The sequence below is a fragment of the Camponotus floridanus genome, unplaced genomic scaffold, assembly GCF_003227725.1.
Source record: "Camponotus floridanus strain SB8 unplaced genomic scaffold, Cflo_v7.5 scaffold56, whole genome shotgun sequence".
Lineage (NCBI taxonomy): Eukaryota > Metazoa > Arthropoda > Insecta > Hymenoptera > Formicidae > Camponotus > Camponotus floridanus.
The window spans coordinates 772,566-792,808 of record NW_020229725.1 but is presented as its reverse complement, the minus strand read 5'-3'; the positions used below and the strand labels follow the sequence as shown (position 1 = coordinate 792,808).

The 20,243-nt window shown below is 30.9% G+C and overlaps 4 protein-coding genes across 7 annotated transcripts; 2 read left to right on the top strand and 2 right to left on the bottom strand.

Annotated features, from left to right (window-relative positions):
• Positions 1-86: 86 nt before the first annotated feature.
• On the top strand, positions 87-6,786 carry LOC105251887 (protein enhancer of sevenless 2B). 2 transcript variants are annotated; one of them, XM_011258979.3, is made up of 6 exons: positions 87-939; positions 3,055-3,152; positions 3,381-3,500; positions 3,927-4,092; positions 4,180-4,389; positions 4,686-6,786. In XM_011258979.3, exons 1-5 carry the CDS (start codon positions 862-864, stop codon positions 4,387-4,389), a joined length of 672 nt encoding a protein of 223 aa, XP_011257281.1. In that variant the 5' UTR covers positions 87-861; the 3' UTR covers positions 4,686-6,786. The 2 variants fall into 2 exon arrangements, with proteins under 2 accessions (XP_011257281.1, XP_011257282.1); XM_011258980.3 differs by having other exon boundaries at positions 90-939; positions 4,216-4,389.
• On the bottom strand, positions 5,514-7,950 carry LOC105251888 (DNA-directed RNA polymerases I, II, and III subunit RPABC1). Of its 2 annotated transcripts, none has more exons than XM_011258981.3 (3): positions 7,519-7,939; positions 6,824-7,183; positions 5,514-5,801 (listed from the first exon to the last, which is right to left on the bottom strand). In XM_011258981.3, the coding sequence occupies exons 1-2, from the start codon at positions 7,818-7,820 to the stop codon at positions 6,853-6,855; spliced, it is 633 nt and encodes a 210-aa protein (XP_011257283.1). In that variant the 5' UTR covers positions 7,821-7,939; the 3' UTR covers positions 5,514-5,801; positions 6,824-6,852. The 2 variants fall into 2 exon arrangements, with proteins under 2 accessions (XP_011257283.1, XP_011257284.1); XM_011258982.2 differs by lacking the exon at positions 5,514-5,801 and having other exon boundaries at positions 6,775-7,183; positions 7,519-7,841; positions 7,909-7,950.
• A 279-nt stretch (positions 7,951-8,229) lies between these two features.
• LOC105251890 (protein king tubby) lies at positions 8,230-15,576 on the top strand. 2 transcript variants are annotated; one of them, XR_003123414.1, is made up of 10 exons: positions 8,230-8,384; positions 9,033-9,168; positions 9,307-9,399; positions 9,873-10,048; positions 10,148-10,315; positions 10,384-10,729; positions 10,993-11,145; positions 11,317-11,493; positions 14,627-14,734; positions 15,536-15,576. XR_003123414.1 is itself a non-coding variant. In XM_011258985.3 (8 exons), exons 1-8 carry the CDS (start codon positions 8,343-8,345, stop codon positions 11,448-11,450), a joined length of 1,248 nt encoding a protein of 415 aa, XP_011257287.1. In that variant the 5' UTR covers positions 8,230-8,342; the 3' UTR covers positions 11,451-11,711. The 2 variants fall into 2 exon arrangements, 1 of the variants encoding a protein (XP_011257287.1); XM_011258985.3 differs by lacking the exons at positions 14,627-14,734; positions 15,536-15,576 and having other exon boundaries at positions 11,317-11,711.
• LOC105251889 lies at positions 14,433-20,183 on the bottom strand. The gene is made up of 7 exons (XM_011258983.3): positions 19,749-20,183; positions 19,072-19,160; positions 18,807-18,958; positions 16,752-18,531; positions 16,290-16,496; positions 16,131-16,192; positions 14,433-15,706 (listed from the first exon to the last, which is right to left on the bottom strand). Exons 1-7 carry the CDS (start codon positions 19,877-19,879, stop codon positions 15,515-15,517), a joined length of 2,613 nt encoding a protein of 870 aa, XP_011257285.1. The 5' UTR covers positions 19,880-20,183; the 3' UTR covers positions 14,433-15,514.
• Between the last annotated feature and the right edge of the window lie 60 nt (positions 20,184-20,243).

The window sequence follows — 20,243 nt, the reverse complement described above, 5'->3', positions numbered from 1 at the left end:
CCATGAGCGATGAGCGACGCCGAGTTCGCTCGAGTTTCACCGAGAATCGCCGAATCGGAACAAGTATAAGTGTCTTGAGTCTTGATAAGACCGATGTATCGCGATAGCGCGCACGAACGCACATCGCTCTTGACAATTTTTCGTGTGCGTAGGAATCGAATTACGAGCACGTGGTGATAAAAGAAATTAAACCATGTCGAGGCTCTAATCCGGGATTTATCCGCTAATCCGTGCATAAATATACACATGTACGACAGCTGTGCGTGAAGTGTAAACGCGAGCGCATCATCGGTGTCGCTTACGTGTCCGGGATTCCTGTGTGCATACATACATACACACACACACACGGAAAGTACAATATCCTTATCCTTCGACCGACTCCGCCCGGCGCCAGGACAAAGGACGGTGACGTTGGTGTCGCCGCGGCAAGAATCGCAAGCATCTCTCGCTAAAAAAAATCCCAAAAGCGCGTTTCTCCCGTCCCCGCTATTCTCTCTGTCTCTCACGCGCGCTTTAGCGCATACGAAGCATATATCGAGTCCTCGCTTCCTCCAATTTCCTTTTGTATCGCCACTTGCTCCGGCAAGTAGTCTCGTATACATATATCGCCCTTCGCGTACTATTCACGAGATAAATACGCGTGTTGCGTGTAACACGAGGAACGCCTTTTCTCTCCCTCTCTCGTTCTCTCCTTTCCTGTATTCTCCCCCCGTCCCCTCCTACCCCGTTTTCCCTCCCTCGCCTCGACGGGACGTAGCACTCCGTCTCGCAACAGTGCGAAATATCATATAGCGAGCGCCCTCTCGTCCCCTCCAGCACCAGAGGTTCGTCGTCTCCCGTTTCCCGTCGTCCCGACGAAGAATGGAGGCGACAGCGAAGCACGACTTCACGGCCACCGCCGAGGACGAGCTCAGCTTCCGCAGGAATCAGGTCCTCAAGGTTGGTACAGCTTTAGCGGGCGAACGATGACACCGATGACACCCACCGTCCGTCATCGATGGTCCCCTCGGTGGAAGAGGTGCGCCGCGTCGCGTCGCATCGCGGCGGTCACGGGACTCCTTCACGAGACTCGCCTCCTCTCGTCCGTCTCTCGTTCGCTTCGCTCGTCCGTTCCTCGCCCTCGTACGTGCGTCTCTTCCCGAAGCGAGAAGCCAATTTCGCTTATTTTGCCGCGTACGATAGCGCTAGAAAGCTGTTGCGCCTGCACGCGAGATATTTATGTATGTTTACCGCACCGCTCGAAGCGATAACAATTTTCGTTTATTGTTTCCAAGCGATATTGAAAGCACTTGTCGTAAAGCTACGCTGAATCGACGCTTTTTACGATCGCACTTTTTTGCATCGCCTTCATCCCAAACGAGTACAGATACAGAGGATACTCGGGAGGGAAAAAGAAGATGACAAAAAATTTAGATTAGATTTGGATCAAAGCAATCAGAGGTAGACTTGATATACTCTTAAATCCGGTTACTGGCTATTTTTTTAATTTTCTTCCATTTTCTTCCATATGGATATGAGATAAAATCACAATTATATCTGATTTTTTAAAAGAAGGAGCTTTGATAGAATTGAGACAGACTGAAAAAAACTTGTAAAAGTTGTATAATAATATAAATTATAATTATATGATATAAATTATATACTAACCTTATTTATTAATATTGCAAGTATTTTCTAAATGATACAATATCACATATTGTGTTCAAATATGAGACCATTCATTTATATAGAATTTCTCTCTCTATTTAATTTTTTGATTGCTAAATTGTTTGGTCAATAAATCATTGATGAGTGTTATAATCGATAATGACATTATTATCGATTCATTATCAGTAATTGTTATTTTCATTAGCGGTCTTGGTTTTTTTCTTTCACAACGAATGTTGTTATCAACGATTATTCTCTCTGGTAATTTGTCCGAGCATTCCAAATTATTTATCGTTATTTTTGCCACGATACGATGTAGCGGCTGGATTTTCCATCCATCCGCTTCCATCTTTAACAGATTTATATATCTCCATATCGATTGTAATTGTCGTCAATAAATCATCGTTTAATAGATTCAATTCGCGTCGATTAAATTCTTAATCGAAAATTCATGATAGTATTATTTTCTGACGTTTCTTCTCTTGTTGACAAATTTCATTTATAAATTGTATAACTTTGCGTCCTTTGCGCTTTGTCGTTTCTTTCGCAATAAAGAATAGTCGACAATGATGTCACGCTTTCATATTTGTAATAACTTCTATTATAATCCAATTGCGTTCAATGTTGTTTTTAGAGTTTAAATTTAAATAATTAATCTTCCAAAAGACTTTATTTTTTATTGCAAAGATCACCTTTTGTTTCATCAGTTTTATTTTGATTTATTATCATTTTTTTTCTTAATCTTCTACTTGATGGTTTTGCTTGAATGAATATTTTTAACGACGACTCTTTACAAATACCAACATTACCGTCGTTGTCATTCGAACGTTTTCTCTTTGAAGGATTTATTTTTTTTTTAACGACGGTGTTTGAAAAATCAATGACTTTTTTCGATTTTTTCGCAGTTCGAATACGCACTCAATTTTAGAAATTTGTCGATATCTTAGCATTATGATCGGCTAGAAAACTTTACGTCCAATATCTGTGCTCTAATGTTTTTACATCACAAGCAATAATTCATATCGATCCTTTCTTTAAACTGTAGATTGGATAGGAAGATCTGATATCATTGATAAAGTTTATTCAAGTAGTTTCGAATGTGTAATAATATATAAAATAGAAATGTATAAGAAACTATTAAAAAGTAATTAAATATTAAAATAAGATAAGATTATATTTTAGAAAATTAATTCTTCACAAATATGTTACTTCTACAATATAGTTAATTTTTTTCTTTATTTGTATTTGTATTTAAAGCTGCACACATGTAGTTTTTATTTTCTATATTTGCTTCCAAATGTTAATTTAAAAATATTTATATATAACACAATATACATACTATATATAATATTAATATTCTTTATATAATTCTCTGTATAATTTTTGTGTAAAATGTATCTTTTGCAGATTCTAAATATGGAAGATGATATGAATTGGTATAGAGCTGAACTGGATTCTAAAGAAGGGCTTATACCAAGTAATTATATTGAGATGAAAAGCCATGAGTATGTATTATTTGTATTATGTATGCATGTTATTAAAATGCATCTAAATTGCAGAAAAAAAATTATTCTTTAATAAAGAATACAATATTGGTGTACAATTTTTTCAAATTTTTTCTTTAAATGAATTTGAAATGTACTTACAATGCTACATTCTATTCTATGTATCTTTTTCACATATGAAAATTATTTTCTATATATATAAAATTATTTTTAATATTTTGTTTATAGTTGGTACTATGGAAGGATAACTAGAGCAGATGCCGAAAGATTATTATCAAATAAACATGAAGGTGCCTTTTTGATCAGAATCAGTGAAAGCTCTCCTGGCGATTTCTCCCTATCTGTAAAGTGAGTATTTTTATTACAATACATAAATAATATGTGACTATAAAACTACAATTTATTGTTATTATTAAAAGTTTTTGATACAATTAGGAAATTCACATTATAAAATATAGAATATATTTATCTTAAATTATATATTTTGTTCTATGGCCGGAATTCATGGTCCGATCTTATATTTTATTATCTTATATTAATATTAAGATTGTCTTAAGCTCTTATTCCACCAATCAATAGCTGCATTGTAGCTATTTGATTGGTTGAATGAATTCTTAAGATGATCTTAAATGTAAGATCGGACTATGAATACCTATATATGTATAAAAGGATATTACAAATCTATGTAATATTTTATTCTGTAATAATTAAAAATATATATTTTATTATTAAATATATTAAAGAAAATAAGTATAAATGTTGTTGCACTTATAGGTGTTCCGATGGTGTGCAACACTTTAAAGTATTAAGAGACGCACAAGGCAAGTTCTTTCTATGGGTTGTCAAGTTTAATAGCCTCAATGAATTGGTAGAGTACCATCGCACGGCATCTGTTTCTCGCTCGCAAGACGTTAAGTTGCGTGATATGATTCCAGAGGAGGTAAAAACAAATATTGTTCTTTGTTCAGAACATTTAATTTATAGAAAATATGTAAATGTTTCAAGGAAAGTATCTTAATTATTTTAGTGTCACAGCGTAAAACGATTGTGTCATGGCTTTCAGTGTCTGGTGCAAGCACTCTATGATTTCACGCCACAGGAGCCGGGTGAGCTCGAGTTTCGACGAGGAGACGTAATCACTGTTACAGACCGCACAGATCAACATTGGTGGCACGGAGAGATTGGAAATAGACGAGGACTGTTCCCGTCTACCTATGTTACGCCATATCACTCCTAGGTGAGACATCAATACATCTTATTATTATAATGCCTGCATTATCTCTTTACTTAGAAATTTATATGAGATGTAAATTGAAGACAAAAAGAGAACTCGCGACATTAAAAACAAATACAATAATATTACTCGCGACGTTAAAAACAAATACGATAATATTTCTCGCGAACATTAAAAACAAATATGATAATATTATACAATAAAGAAAAATAGTTTCAAAATTTGGCATTTTTTTCTTATCATTTGATATATCTCTTCTCATATATATATCTTTTCTAATTATTAATGTGATTTTTCAGGCTTTATACGGCCGAGTGCACAGAGGTCGTTATTGGGAACAACGGCCATCTTATCCCACCACTATCACTTACAGGATTCGAATCGCTGCGGATTTGATAAACAATATTTTACAAACCTCACCTATCGAATGGGCCGCTAAAGTATATTGGTGGTCTCGCCGGAAAGTCTTCTGATAAACACGATTTAAAGTGATCATATATTACAACACCAAGATGCTCTGGTTGTCGCAGAAGAATAGTTAACGCGTCTATTCGGAGGAAAAGAGAAAAAAAGAGAGAAACGATAGATTACATCGAAACGTTCATGCATGAAGATATAACATCTAGAATCGACTTAAATATTTAATCGATTTGAATATTGAAAGATGTTTGATGATATCCGAGGATCCAAGAGGATATAAGAATGCGATTTATGAATGTCTAGGGATCTAAAGATGCCTAAAAGATGCCTAAGGATCTAAGGATTTAAGCATTTATAAAATTCTAACAAAAAATCTGTAATGATCCTTTATGTAAGCGTTATCTAAGTATCTATATATATATATATATATATGTATATCTCCAAGGATCTAAGGGTCTCTTTTAGAACGCGATCTCCACCTTGGTGGAATCGCGTTCGTGAATAATCGCATATGTACATTTTTGTTTCTTTTTCTTTTTTTTTCTTAAGTAAGCCTTCTTTTTGATGATTCTATGTTTTACTTACGGCGTAAAGCACAAAAGTTAGCATTATTGTGTAATTATTATTATCTTTTATGGTTATTATTATTATGACTATTAATGTGTTATGTTACATTTTATTGATAACAATATATTATATTAATTATAGCCGCGTGTGCTTTGTTTACTTGTGCCCAAACGGTACCGATTATACTCCTTCGAATAGCAGCGTCGCGAGATTACAAGCTATACCGGTAGCATTTATCTCGCAACTAGTATAACGAGTGACCAGTCTACTCGTTTATTACATGCTAGCGAGTGTGCCATTCGGGAGACTTCCTGCTGTCGTACGCTTTTAGCTTTATCAATCGACCGCGATAAATCCTAGAAACGGAAACTCGCATTTCGCAATCACGCTCTTTATTCCGCTGGTTTTAATAACGATGTTTGTCTCCTGTAATTAGAGAAATTAAGATACTAGAATATAATTTAGATTCTCGGATCTATATATATAGAAAGAATTATGTAGTAAAATTTAAATTTGGAGATTTCAAAAGTCTCAATGTTTAGAGAATGTTTATAGAATCCAAGTACATCTTGTGACCTAATATCACATTCTTTTGAGACTTAAGTTTACAACAATTGACTATTTAACTACGTTAATAGACTGCTGCTGGATTACTTAATTACTTAAGTTTTCAACTCAAATTATGTGCAAATTAGTTAATATTATTAATAAGAAGAAAACAAGAGAGGAAAAGACCAGTAAAAAAAAACAAATAAGAGAGAAAAAGGACAGTATATTATAACAATTTAAATATATTTCACGACCAAATGCAATTAGACTCAAAAAGATGTATCTATCATTAGTAAAATGAATCACTTGATGAATTATATTTAATGTGATTATTTATTAATCGAATTAAAATTGCTCCAAGAAACTGCTAATATATGCTCTTACTTCAAAATACACTGTAAAGCATAATACTTTTGGACCAAACAAATGTATAATAATAATAATAAAAAATAACGAAACAATGTTTATCCAAGCCTGACGATCATAAATCATCGCGACTCGCTTTCTCTTTTGTACGATTGCTGTTTCTATTGCTAATTAACTTAAGCTATATAATATTGACTATAAATGTGAGCTGATAAACTGTGCATTTTACGCATGTAATCGCGTGCGACACAAGTGCATTAAAATATGAAACTTATGGAGAAGATGAAGGAAAATAGCGACGTATACGCAAATATGAGACTTATAATTATTCACTGCTGATTGTATGTTTAACACTTGGTGCCACAGTTTCTTATACATAGCAATAACATCATATAATACGATTGTAGTTATTATTAGCGCGATGGTATAACAAAACATATAAGAGAGGATAAGCCATTATAAAATGCTGGTACAATAAATGGCAAATTTCGAATTGGAGTGTTTTTTAATCTGTGTAAAACTTTTTACAACTTATCTTTGATATATTTTTTCGTCTTCCTTCCCTTAACAAACTAGCCTGTAGGATATATATCTTCCTGCAGTTTCTGATGGCCTAATGATCTTAACAACTTGTCCACGCTTAAGACCAAAGTACCGTGCTACTGGATCGCCTGCTTGTATTCGCATCAATTGATTCTCCTTTAGCTTATATCTTGTTAGCAGTTCCTCTTTCTCGTCCGGAGTTAGGACAATATGCTCGGGTACCAATTCATGTTCAGTAATATTGATCAATAACTCAGATTCCAGAAATTGTTCCAGTATGTATTTTGGTGCCATGTCTACCAATGATTGTTTAGCTGAAGGTGTCATACCTTGCTGGACCACAATAATCGCTCTATAATCATCAATAATAATATTTTGTGATTTCTTCCATATTAAATACAAGTCGAATATTGTAAATAAAATATAAATAATTTTATAATAACATTGAAAAGATAATTTAAAATTAGTTATCAATGATTAATAATAATTAATTAATATATAATTATCATTAATTAATTTCTTAAAAATTGGTTCAAATGATATTAATATTTTTCTTTTCTAAGGTGAATATTATATACAAACTAGAGAATATTGTGATAATAAATAATGTAAATGACACTTATGTATGACAATAAAGGAGTAATAATAATAATATAAAGTATATTGAAAAATATATAATAAATCCACCTGTGAATCTTCTCCTCTTGCATGCGTTGGCAATAGGTTTTTATGGTCTTGATGCCAATCTTTGGCTCGTCTGGGAAGAAGACGAACAATTGATCGGTAGGATCATCATTATGCGCTACTAAAACAATGAGATCGCTTCTAGCTGGTCTCTTCTCGCTCGGTTTGTCGCCAAATTGATCTTTAAATTGTTCCAACGTCTGATCCAATTCATCCTGCGTTACGAGGTAACCTCTATCGTGACACAATTGCATTACCGTTTTTCTGATGCGCCACAACTTATATGTCTCATCCTCGTCATCCATATCGATGTAAAAATAGAGATTCTAGATACGAAATAAATCAATGTACAATTATAACAATAAATTCCACGTTTCTTCTTCTTCAACCCACGCTTAAATAAATGTAATCATTCCGCCAACATTCGATCTTTGAATAAAGGAAAAACACCGATAGGTAATTCCAAATGAAATTTTTGGACGCATGCGTAAATACGAGAGATAAATCATTTGATTGACCAATCGGAGCAAAGAAATCTTTGTCCCTTTCGTGTCGATTGGTTACTCGAATGATTCGTACATAAAACCGAACGCACCCTAATTTGACTTTTTGGTAAATGTACGTATTTTCATGACGCGACGAAAATGTCATTTAATTTTCATCTTTGCGGATTCATCATGAAGGTCATGATGCGCCATCCAATTTGGAGTGAACGGTTGCCTAGGTACCGTAAATGAACGAGTGTGTTTGACGTAAACAAAGCTGGTTTGTCAGCGGCTGGTTTGTCGCGTATCTTGTTGACTTGTGATCTGCCAATTTCGCGCGAGATGACATCGCTCGATTTGCGACAGCAGAAGCTGGAGCAGCAGGTTTGATTTAAGCACGATAACGTTAATCGCGAGTCTTTTACCTTCGATATGTAAACTTTGCCTCGGAGCATGTAACCCTGTTTCTCATCAGCGCGACCTATTTAATTTTCAAAAATGTTACTTACTTTACGAAAAGGACGAATTTATGGAAAATCTAGGATAATAACGGAGTAATTTACTGCTGGCTACGTACAATTATGTACACGAGCAATTGGAAGCATTGAAATTTATGTTAAATCTTTAATTAACTGTTCTATAAATAATTAATGAACGCTCGAAAGCTTGGGTAATAATAGCCAATAATCTCAAGTATTCTTGAATTTCTTTTGTCTTTATAAGAATAAGATTGAAGAGGAAGATTTATGATTAATATATTGACATTATTGATATTTTCTTTTTGTTATATTTAAAAAAATATACATTATATTTGCACAACATATATAAGGAATATATTTCAAAATTAAATAGGTCATGTAAGAGAACTGAAATTTATGGATTTGTGAATTGGCGATCAAATTAACTTATATATTGATATAATAATCTTTTAATAATCTTTTGAATCAAGATATTAGTTTTCTATTTATTATTTATATATTGACAAATTATACTATATCACAATGAATTTATATTGTTCGTCAATTAATATAGAGACAGTTAATTGCGCAAAAGATGAAACAGAAAAGGCAAACTGGTGCAAGTGGAATGGTCCAGGCATCTAATGTATCCAGTGCACAACTTACGAGTCATTCCAATAGGTGGATGAATCCAAACAAGGAACTTCATGGTAATATAATATGAAAATAAAATTATTTTGTAATTATTAATGAGTAAGATTACAATTACAATTGATCATGATTATCATAAATGCAATTTATAGAATATCAAAATTATCTTTAGTAAAGATATTATAATATATTTATAGCGTATGATGGCCCATTACAATATACTATGTCTCAAACAAATACAGATATAGGCCCATATACAGAGAGAAAAACTAGTGAAGGGACAATTAATGGTAAGTTGATATTAAATTATTTAAAAATATATTAAATACATATATGATTATATATCATAATAGTTTATATATAGTTCTATATATACGTCTATAATATCCTAGAAATCATATTAATCTGTTGAAATCATATTAAACTGTTTTAATTAACTTTTAATTAACTTATCAAATCAAAACATATATGTCTTCAATATATAGTAAAAAAGAAAGACCATGATTCGATTATCAACATATGAAGACATGATATAGCGACATCATATAGACATAAGACAGGAAATGGGACAGAACTAAATAAAGATGATCCCATTCAGCTCAATTGATCAAATTTTAATAGATTTAATCTAAATCTCTTATTGGAATAAAAAAATGAAAAATTATACAAAGATGTGACTCCTTGTGAATTATTCACAATATACTAAAATTGATGCACTAATTAAACCAACGTGTTTAAGTACATATTAATATTTATTTTACAGCAGTGGTCAATGAAAGAAGTCTATATGAAAGTTTTCAAAGTGTTGATTGTGCTGACGAAGAATCATCACCCATAGAATTCCATTCACCTTCAGAATCTCTACCACGTTCCTCGCCCCTTCGAGTGGCACCATCGGAAGGAACTAGTACTCTTATTAATAGAGATGATAATTCTTCCGTATGCATTGTTACAATTTTTTTGATAATTATATATAAGTACTCTAAAAATGAAAAAATCATATTTAAATAATTGCTTTTTATGTTTTTGATTTGCTAGAGTCCAGAATTGGAAGGAAATGTTGAAGGTAACATTGAACAATTCGTGTTACAACCAGCAAATAAGAAAATGTATTATAAATGTCGAATAACGCGCGATCGAAAAGGAATGGACCGTGGTCTTTACCCGACCTACTTCTTGCATCTAGAACGTGATTATGGAAAAAAGGTACATTTATTCATTTGTTATTTCGATCTTCATATATTAATTGTATATTGTATGTAATATATTTGCAGATCTTCCTATTGGCTGGTCGAAAAAGGAAAAAAAGCGCAACAAGTAATTATTTAATCTCAACCGATCCTACGGATCTTTCGAGAGGAGGGGAGTCTTACGTAGGTAAACTTCGATCAAATCTTTTGGGAACACAATTCACAATTTATGACAATGGATACTCGCTGATGAAGGATGACAAACGCGACGAGCGTTTCAATCCGCGGCAAGAATTAGCCGCGGTAGTGTATGACACAAACGTTTTAGGTTTTAAAGGGCCACGTAAAATGACAGTCATCATACCAGGCATGACGCCCGATCAAAAGAGAGTGGAGATATGTCCGCGAGACGAATCAGAAACTTTACTTGGTAATTATAGTTTTAATTAAAGTATATAAAATAATGAAAAATTAAAACAAATAAAATGTATTCTAGATCTGTATGACAAATTACAAAAATATCTAATGAAATAATATATGCTTTCTATTTATTGTATTTTGCTTTCTGTATATTGTATTTTGCTACTGTATATTTAAAATTATTTTATGTATAATATTAAAAGTTATGAAGGAAAAATTATATGTCATTACAATATATATTGTATATATTGTAATTTTGTTTTCAACTTTCAGAACGTTGGAAATCGAAACATATGGACAATTTAATAGAATTACATAATAAAACTCCTGTGTGGAACGACGAGTCACAGTCTTATGTGCTTAATTTCCATGGGCGGGTAACTCAAGCATCTGTAAAAAATTTTCAAGTTGTCCACGATAGCGATGGTGAGAGAAGCAAGCATTTTCTCTTTATATTTTAATTTCTAGTTTTCTATGAAATTTTAATTATACCAATTCATTTGGAGATATTAATATAGTAAGGATATATATAAAATTATATATTGATGATCATATATTGCGTACATGATGATTATAGTGGATTTTAATTAATTTCAGTGAAATATGTTGTGATGCAATTCGGACGTGTTGCAGAAGATGTTTTTACAATGGATTATAGATTTCCCCTTTGTACAGTCCAGGCATTTGCCATTGCTCTGAGTAGTTTCGACAGTAAATTAGCGTGCGAATAAAAGCGCGATTGCGTCGATGTCGTCGATCGAATGTAAACTATCAGTTAAGTATATATACTTGCCCGCACGAGTTATAATAGCATTATAAATCATTAGCATTTTAATGGACAATCAATATATTAGCAATAAGTATCAGTTTATAGTATTGAATAATATCAGAATATGGTATATTGAATCGTTTTATAAAAACTCGATTATATGATAAAACGTGAAATGAGAATCACTGTAAATGTGTGTTCACTTTTCATATATTTCGTCTAGTAAATCTAATATTTCTATATTAAATGTATAATGAAATTATTGCTACATTCTTCATGATAAAAAAATGTTGAATTTTTCATAAATATTTCGATAATGCTGACATTACATTTGAAATATTGCACGTTACGTTGTGATCATTTTCATTTTTTCTTTAAAATTAATTACTGACATAAAATTGCGGTTTATAAAAATTCATATGAATCTCTTGGTCAGTAATTTAGAAAATTAACACAGTACATTTTTATATCAAACATTTGATATACTTTAAGAATAGTGATTCATGCACAGGGTGTTTGTAAATGATAAGCCATAAATATATGATTTTACAGTGCCTTGGCATGATATTCATAATGATATTCATTGTGCATTTAAAAGATTATATCATATCGATTGTGATAAAAAAGAAAAAGATTATAGGATGGCAAAATTGTTTACAAAACAAATAATTTAAATATTTTATTTCATTATTAATATTGCAAAATATTAATAATAAAATTAATGAAAAATTCGTAATTCTTTTATATACATTTCATATATATTTCCATGATTATATTTTTTAATTTATATAATATATATTTATACATAATATTTTAATTTATAATATAATATATAATATTTAATTATATATGTTCACTATTACTATAACTCACACACATAAATTCTCAGATTATGTAATAAGATTATATGTGTAAAAATCTATACTTACTGTATACTTACCATAATACTTATCGTATGGAGATGTGCAATTTTCACCATTATTAAAAGCTTTTTGAACACATCTAAATATATGAAGCACATAGTACAATACACTACTACTCAGAAATAAGTATCAAGCACATCTTCAATCGAGTTTCTTCTCTGATGCACTTAATATTATAAAACAATTGAAATTTTTTTAAATTAATGCTAAAGATACATTAAAATTATATGTCGAAAATTATAATAATTATTTGTAATTATTACCTAAATATTATATATGTGAATTTTATTTACAATTTTGCATCAATTTATATTATCTACTAGAAATAATCATGGATTCTTCAAATTAAATTACAAAATATAATGTCTTAAAAAATAATTTAAGATGCATCTAAAGTTAATTAAATGTTTGCATATTATTTATATATATTATATATACTATTTAGGTACAAATATAAGAAAATGACCAAAGTATTTTTATTGAATTTTTTGGATCTTTTGTAAACACATGACAGAATTTTTTAAATATATTGTCAGTTGTTAGATGGCAATATCTGATGTGTAGATGTTTTAATTATTTAAATACTAATTAATACAGTAGCTTTTAATGCAGCAATATTTGGCAATTACCTTTGGCGACTATACATATTTACTGCAATAATATTTTAAATAAGTACCTGTATAAGAATCTGTTTTATATGACAATTCTAATTGTCATAATTTATATACAATCAATTTACTCATTTGTTATACATAATTTACATTATAAATCTTTTCATATTTCACTTTACATAATTATTGTGTGTGTGTATGTAGAAGCAGTTTCCACATCACTAATCTATGTTTAGTGAGACACATATTTATTATTACTATTCAATTCCATGCATATTATCTGTACCTCATATATATTGTCAAAAATGTTTTTATTATATTTCTATTATAATTAATTATTAAATATTTATCAGAGGGTAAAAAATATTTTACGCATTTGATATAAGTTATACGTTTATCTATAGTCAAGGAATAGATTCTAGTCTTTTATTGTAATAAGTTATTCACACATATTTGCATAATATATATAGAAAATAGAGGAATTGCATAATAAAACTGCACTCCTTAAGCAAATGCATAGTTTATTATTTGAAGTGAAATAAAAAAAATAATGTTAATCACGTATTTAGGACACAGATATTTAAATTAAATTTCGATAAAATTTTTTATCTTTGAGATGTGCAAAGAAGGGGATTTACAGTATTCGAATAAAAATTGGATGAGTTTTTATTAAAATAGACAACAGACGAAAATGTGTATAATAACATATATTATTTATTATTACAAGATTTATAAAAAAGAGGTAACATTAAATATTCCCAGCATTATTTGGGCAGTAAACTTGTTAGATTAGTGAGCGCATTTTCTTAGTTTTTGTATTTTTATGTATAAACGACCGCTGTTTGTATCTTGATTAATACAATAAAGGCACTTCAGGTCTAGCACTTATTGACATAAATAAAGATTACAATGTACGACGATCTCTTTCTCATTTTATTATTTACACTCGAATTACACATTACTTCTCAATTCTGGTTCGCGATTAAAATTACCTTGCGTTAACATTTTATGCTTCCTGCAGAATAAATATCAGTAGCATGTAAGAATTCAATTAAATATTTCTGCATTTTAATTGTAGAATATTTCGTTCAATAGAATATTATAATACATTTCCCACGATAAAAATATTACTTATATTAATATATAAATAACATATTTTAATATGTGTTTACTATGGCGTATAATCATTATAATTGACAATTTCCTGTTAGGAATATTGATATTAAATTAGAAGTAGTGAAATTTCATTAAATAACGAAGCAAAATATACGAATCGTTATTTGTTCATTGTGTGCTAAATATGAAGTCCACAAAGAAAAAGAATAAAAGCGAAAACTCTACAAAATGCATATTTATCTACAAGCAATAACACGTGTAACAAATCACAAAATATTTTTATGATTTATATTATTTTTCTGCTCAAAATCATCGAACTCATATTGTCGCCAATGTTCTAATGGTCGATTTGTTCAGATTTCTTCTGGACGATGATGATATGAACGCATGAATCGAACAATTTTTTTATATATCGTTATATATCAACTTTTAATTTCTTTATATATTTATAGATTCTTTGTACGATGTAAATATACGATATGTTTCAGATGATTTGACAAAAACGGATTATTACGAATTTATTTAAAAGAAAGACACCCTGTCAAGCGGGACGGAGACAAGGGCTGAAGACTGAATTATTTCTATAAATATGATACGTATGCAGTCTTTCTTTTCTTCGAATAGATTTTTTTATAACTTGCGGCCGATTTATTATTTATTAACAAAAGATAACTTAAATAATCTCTAATGTTATATATTATTTATATTATTCTTATATACAAGAATTTTCCAGATCGGTTGCTTGTACTGACCATTGTATAAAAGCAATGCTTTTTTCAGTTTTTTGTATAAAGTACCAAATAGAAATTTAAATTTCTACATCCTATAGAAATTACAAACGATATAAGCTTAGTTTTGGCAATTATAAAATTTACGACTCTTTGATGATTTTTTTTCCAAAAGAGATTCGACTTTTTTTTACTACTTATTAATATAAGGACAAAAAACTTCTTTTTTGAAATATTTTACAAGTTTGTATACAAGGTTGTAGTACAAAATAAAATATTTTCAATGTGCATCAGCAAGAAAATGATGCTTTGAATGCTTTAAATCGTGACAAAAGATGCACATATAATTGCACATATAATGCATTAAATAGAAATAATGATTTCACAAAATTTCACACTACTAATTTTACAAATGCAATACAAACAAATAAATATGCATAACATAAAACATTATTATCTTTTCTCATTGTTCGATTTGGAAGCTCAGTAATACTGACTTTTCATCTCAGCTCTGAGAAACTTCTATATAATAGAATTAAAAATATTCTCATTATTCTAATAGCCACGCGATATTAAATTATATATTCGAATAAAGATCCTTTTTTTAAATGTTTTTTGCCTGTTTTGTTTTGTTTACCGTTCAAAATTTCATGTGTATCCTTTTTTCAGATCGGTTTGAGCAGTTTTCGCGTTTGGTCGAATAAATCTGAGAGCTGGTATACGCGACGCAGGTCTAGGAATTCCACTTATCACAGCAGCCGGCTTGCTTCCGGCATTCCAATTGGTCGGCTGTCTTAATCGAGTCTTATTCTCAATTTTAGGCACTACTTGATTTGGATCCTACAAATTAATGTGTTTATGTAATCGTTTTACAAATTCATTAATAATTTATTTAATTTATTCATTAATAATAATTTATAAATGAGTTTTTTGACAGTAAAAAAATGAATTTATTGTTCATTAACCTAGTAATTAATTATATGTGAGAAGATTATAAGTGTAACATTTATTATTTAAGATTATGCATAAGAGAATTATAAGAATGTGTAGAGTATTAAATAATAAAATATTATTAATTAAAAATAAATTAAAACTTTTTTCTAATCTGAAATTGATATGGATACATGAACAATAAAATTTTGAAGCAAATAAATATAAATCACATATTGGAAAAGTAACATACAAATAAATTTGAGCTGTTAATCCATATTATGATGTTGATTTTGTAATACTATAAGTTACTATAAGTTTGTGCAAAACATACCTTTGTCTTTTCAACTATCGCAACTTCATCCTTGGTTTTTGTTATATTGCCTTCAGGATTTCCTTTAAATATATATTAAAATATTTACTTATTTATTTTAAATTAAATTATTTACTAATTTTTATTAGTTTTATTTTAAAAAAAGATCAATCTAATTACCGTCGTTGTTTAATGCATGACTAGACCCAGTAGGACTGAATGGAGAACTACATTTCATCCTTAAATCAATATTTTGTGAATGTTTATCAATTTCATCATATTCTATGCCATTTTTCAAAATCGGGGAAGGCAAATCCGTCTTTGCTTCGACCCAAGTGTTCTCTAAAACTCGTATATGTGGTTTAGGTGCTGAATCCTGTTGTAAACCTAAAGATACAAATTTAAAATTAACTATTTTTTATCAATAATCTTACTAAAGCAATGCTTTTAATTATAAATTTTACATTTATCTTATGCTAAATTGATTCTAAATCCTAAACTTTTATTTAAAATTTTATAATTTAAATTTTTACATTCTACTATATGTTTAATTAATTCTAAATTTCTATATTCCGATATTTTAATTTTGTCTTATTTTAAAATCACATAAATCTAAATATATAGCAAAAGTTCAGCACTTACTCTCTTCCTGCATTCGTACTAATTGATGCAACTGCTCAATATTCATTGTGCGTCTGTTGCACGAATTGTGACTGCTGCTATCGGAACACGTACTGAGTCTATCATCCATGTCAGGAACACTGTGGGTACTCTGAGTGCTTTCTATGCTCTCCGTCGAGCCGGCAGTTATCGCACTTTTTATCGGAAACTGAATATTCGTATTCGCATTAACCTGCTCGAGCAACCGTTGCTCGGAACCGCTCTTCAATTTGTATAAATACAACTTGTTGTTCGCTAACTGTGATCTCTCCGTGATGTCTCTTTGCACAATATTGGGTTGCGAGCCTTTGATGTATCCCACGCTGGATATGCTCGCATAGCCAGTAGATGCGCCGCTGGCAGCTTTCAGCGAATTCGACACAAGATTGGGATTGGATTTTTGTAAGAACTTTGGTAATTTTGACAGCATTCTCGGTACGGTTTGTTTTTGTTGCGCTTTTGGCGGCAAAGGTTTGCAGAACGTACCATCCATATCTGGATTCTGTATTTTAGCATTTTCTCTAGCAATAGCATCAGTCTTTTCGACAGGATTATTGTTGCTCTTCTTTGTAAAAGTATAAAATTTACGTTGGTCTGTTGATAATTCTTTTTGAGCGATTTCTTTCTGACTTCTATACTGGTTTGTCAACACCGACTTTTTATATGTCTGATATCTGTTTAATGGAAGATTGTCAGTCTCGTCCTCATTACAAACTTTACGAATATTCTCCTTTGCGTCTCTTGAATCGAGATGATCACCAGGGATATGGTTATATGTAGAATCCCATTTGCGTTCGCCACTTCGTTGAATCTCTGCCAGCAACTCTCGTCTTAACGATGTGGGAGCTTTTAACGTGGAATACATAGCTTGTCGCGGTTGATCGAGATGCTTCACAGCGAATTTCGATATTGGATTCAACATATTTGGATTCATCGGAGTGGATTGATTATGAGTAGGCACCTTGAATGATATATCTAAGATGTTTGTTGCGGATTCGGTTGATGGAATATCACACGTTACATTCCAATCCGCATGTTGTACGGTAGACTTGTATATATCATTCTCAATCGAAACAGGCGAATTTTTCTTATCGGCGTTTTTCACCGAAGATAAATACGTAGTATCTAATGGCTCAATATTATTCACTTCGTTCGATAATTGTACGAAAGTAGCATCAGCTCGATTAGGCTCGGTTACAAAAGTGGAAGACAAAGTGGCTATTTCTTCTTTGTTGAGATTTGATTGTAATGCTAACGTTTCGATAGCTTCAGTGTCATATGTTTCGTTTAATCCTTTATCCAGTTCAACAGACTGTTTGGGGATTTTATTTAAAGTATTTGTGCAATACATATTATCCAGTGTAATCGTATTGTCGGTACTTTGCATTATAAATGTTTCATTCATACTATTGAAGTCTGACTCTTCTTTTATAACATTTTGAGTTGCATTTTTATTTGTTATGGATATTGTGTCATTTTCCACAAATGTAGAATCGTTTATAGGTGAAATAATAGATGTATACAACATAGAAGGCTGTGAGACGTTCATTAATGGATCATTAAATTCGGGTTCGCCTAAATTTATGAACGAATCAATTCCTTTAGATTGCGACATGTTCAAAAATGCTTCCATGCTTTCTTGGCCTGATATTACTGAAAAGTTGTCATTGGATAAAATATTTACAGCTGTCTTGGCAGATGACTTTAACATTGGTGGCACAGATTCTTTGTCTACCATTGTTGGAGGTAAATATTTTTCCATCTGTAATATGATCAATTATAGAATATTAGTACATATTACGCATCAAAATACATTAACGTATTACAAATTTTGATTATTAAATTAAAAACTTATAGTTATTGTAAAATAATTTAAAAATTATTGTAAAAATTATTATTAAAATAATTGTATTGAGAAAATACTTTTTTATTTAATTTATTCTATAAATTTGTTTTATAAAATAAAAGAATACAATTTTAATTAATTTCCATAAATATCTATTCTTGAGAATATATTGATTAAAAATAATAACTTACATTTTCTGTGTGCGTAACATCTGCATTTTGTATCTTTGATGTATTTGTCGTGGGAGAAGGTGGTAATCCTTCAAAAATTGACTCAAAACTCATTCGAACCGATCGTTTTTTAGGTCTTGTAAATGTTCTTGTATCAATGTATTTTTTGTTACCTAGAAAAACATTAAATTTTAAGTTATAATATGAGTAATACATAAATCTCTAAGATTATAAATCAAATTGGAAATATTTTGCAAACAGCTTATTAAAATACTATGTTTTATACTTTGTACATCCAATTCTGGTTCTGTTTTCAACCAGGTGTATAGATCATGGATTGCAGATTCGGTTGAGCATTGCGAAGGCATATACAACCTGAAAAAAAGAAGAGCTATTTGAAATCAACTCTGCTATATTATTATTCTGTACTATATTGAAGCAATAAAGATATTCGATACTCAAGTATCAAATTTTAAATAACAACTATAATGTTGTAAAATTATCATGTTATATGATTATAGATAAATAAAAATGTTTTATTCATTCTTCTCAAATTAACACAATGTGCTAAATTAATTAATAAACTAACAAGTGAACGAATATACAGTTCTTAGATCCATAAATGAAATTAAAATTATTTCAAAAAAGCAAGCAATGTACAGAATAAAGATCATGGAGAGCACAGAGAAAATCTTTAATTAACATAATAATTCTTTTTTTAATCAGCAAATAATATTGAGAGGATGTATATCATTTCACATACATTTCTCATCTATTATATTCTTATCATAATTTTTCTAAACATATTTGCTTTTTCTCAACGTAAAGGTAAAGAATGGAAATGGAAATAAAGATAAAATCCTCGTACTTCTTCCAATTTAGACCAAGTGTCTTCAGCCTTAATACAGTTAAACGAGAAGAATAATAATAATTTGAGATAATTAAAGAGCCATTGACACTCACCAATCGTCGTTATTGTCGAGAGATAAGTCCGACAGGTCGATCGTCGAGTGGTCGACCTCGTCGACGAGGTAGCCATCGTGGGTATGTTCCGTCTCGACAATCCCGTCCGGATCCGTCGTGTCCGCTGACATATTTCGCGGCCGAAATATTACCGAGTCGAACGTATTCGCATATTTCGCACCGTCCCGGGTATTCGCACTCTCGGAAACAAGCGTTGGCGTAGCCAGAAGAGGGATTTTTATGATCGCGACGAGCACGACGACGATGACGACGACGGCGACGACGACTCGTTGCGATCGCTGCGATTGAGAGGGAAAAAAAAAGATTTTTTTTACATCTATCAGTCGGATCTCGTCGCGAACATAACCGCGGCGAACACAAGACACTTCGTTGTATTTTCAGTTTCGTTAACGCCACAGTTCACGAGATTAATTGTAGACGCTGCACCGGATGACGAATCTTGAATTCGGTCACGGTTTCCATGAACCGCGATCT

Coding starts and splice junctions, on each gene's coding strand:
- LOC105251890 (XM_011258985.3), top strand. CDS start 8,343: ATGACATCGCTCGATTTGCGACAGCAGAAGCTGGAGCAGCAG. Junction 9,400..9,872: donor TAGTGAAGGGACAATTAATG/GTAAGTTGATAT, acceptor TTTATTTTACAG/CAGTGGTCAATGAAAGAAGT. Junction 11,146..11,316: donor AGTTGTCCACGATAGCGATG/GTGAGAGAAGCA, acceptor AATTAATTTCAG/TGAAATATGTTGTGATGCAA.
- LOC105251888 (XM_011258982.2), bottom strand. CDS start 7,820: ATGGATGACGAGGATGAGACATATAAGTTGTGGCGCATCAGAAAAACG. Junction 7,184..7,518: donor CAAGAGGAGAAGATTCACAG/GTGGATTTATTA, acceptor TGATGATTATAG/AGCGATTATTGTGGTCCAGC.
- LOC105251887 (XM_011258979.3), top strand. CDS start 862: ATGGAGGCGACAGCGAAGCACGACTTCACGGCCACCGCCGAGGACGAG. Junction 940..3,054: donor GCAGGAATCAGGTCCTCAAG/GTTGGTACAGCT, acceptor TATCTTTTGCAG/ATTCTAAATATGGAAGATGA. Junction 3,153..3,380: donor ATTGAGATGAAAAGCCATGA/GTATGTATTATT, acceptor TTTTGTTTATAG/TTGGTACTATGGAAGGATAA.
- LOC105251889 (XM_011258983.3), bottom strand. CDS start 19,879: ATGTCAGCGGACACGACGGATCCGGACGGGATTGTCGAGACGGAACAT. Junction 18,532..18,806: donor ATGTTACGCACACAGAAAAT/GTAAGTTATTAT, acceptor ATCATATTACAG/ATGGAAAAATATTTACCTCC. Junction 16,497..16,751: donor AGTACGAATGCAGGAAGAGA/GTAAGTGCTGAA, acceptor TTGTATCTTTAG/GTTTACAACAGGATTCAGCA.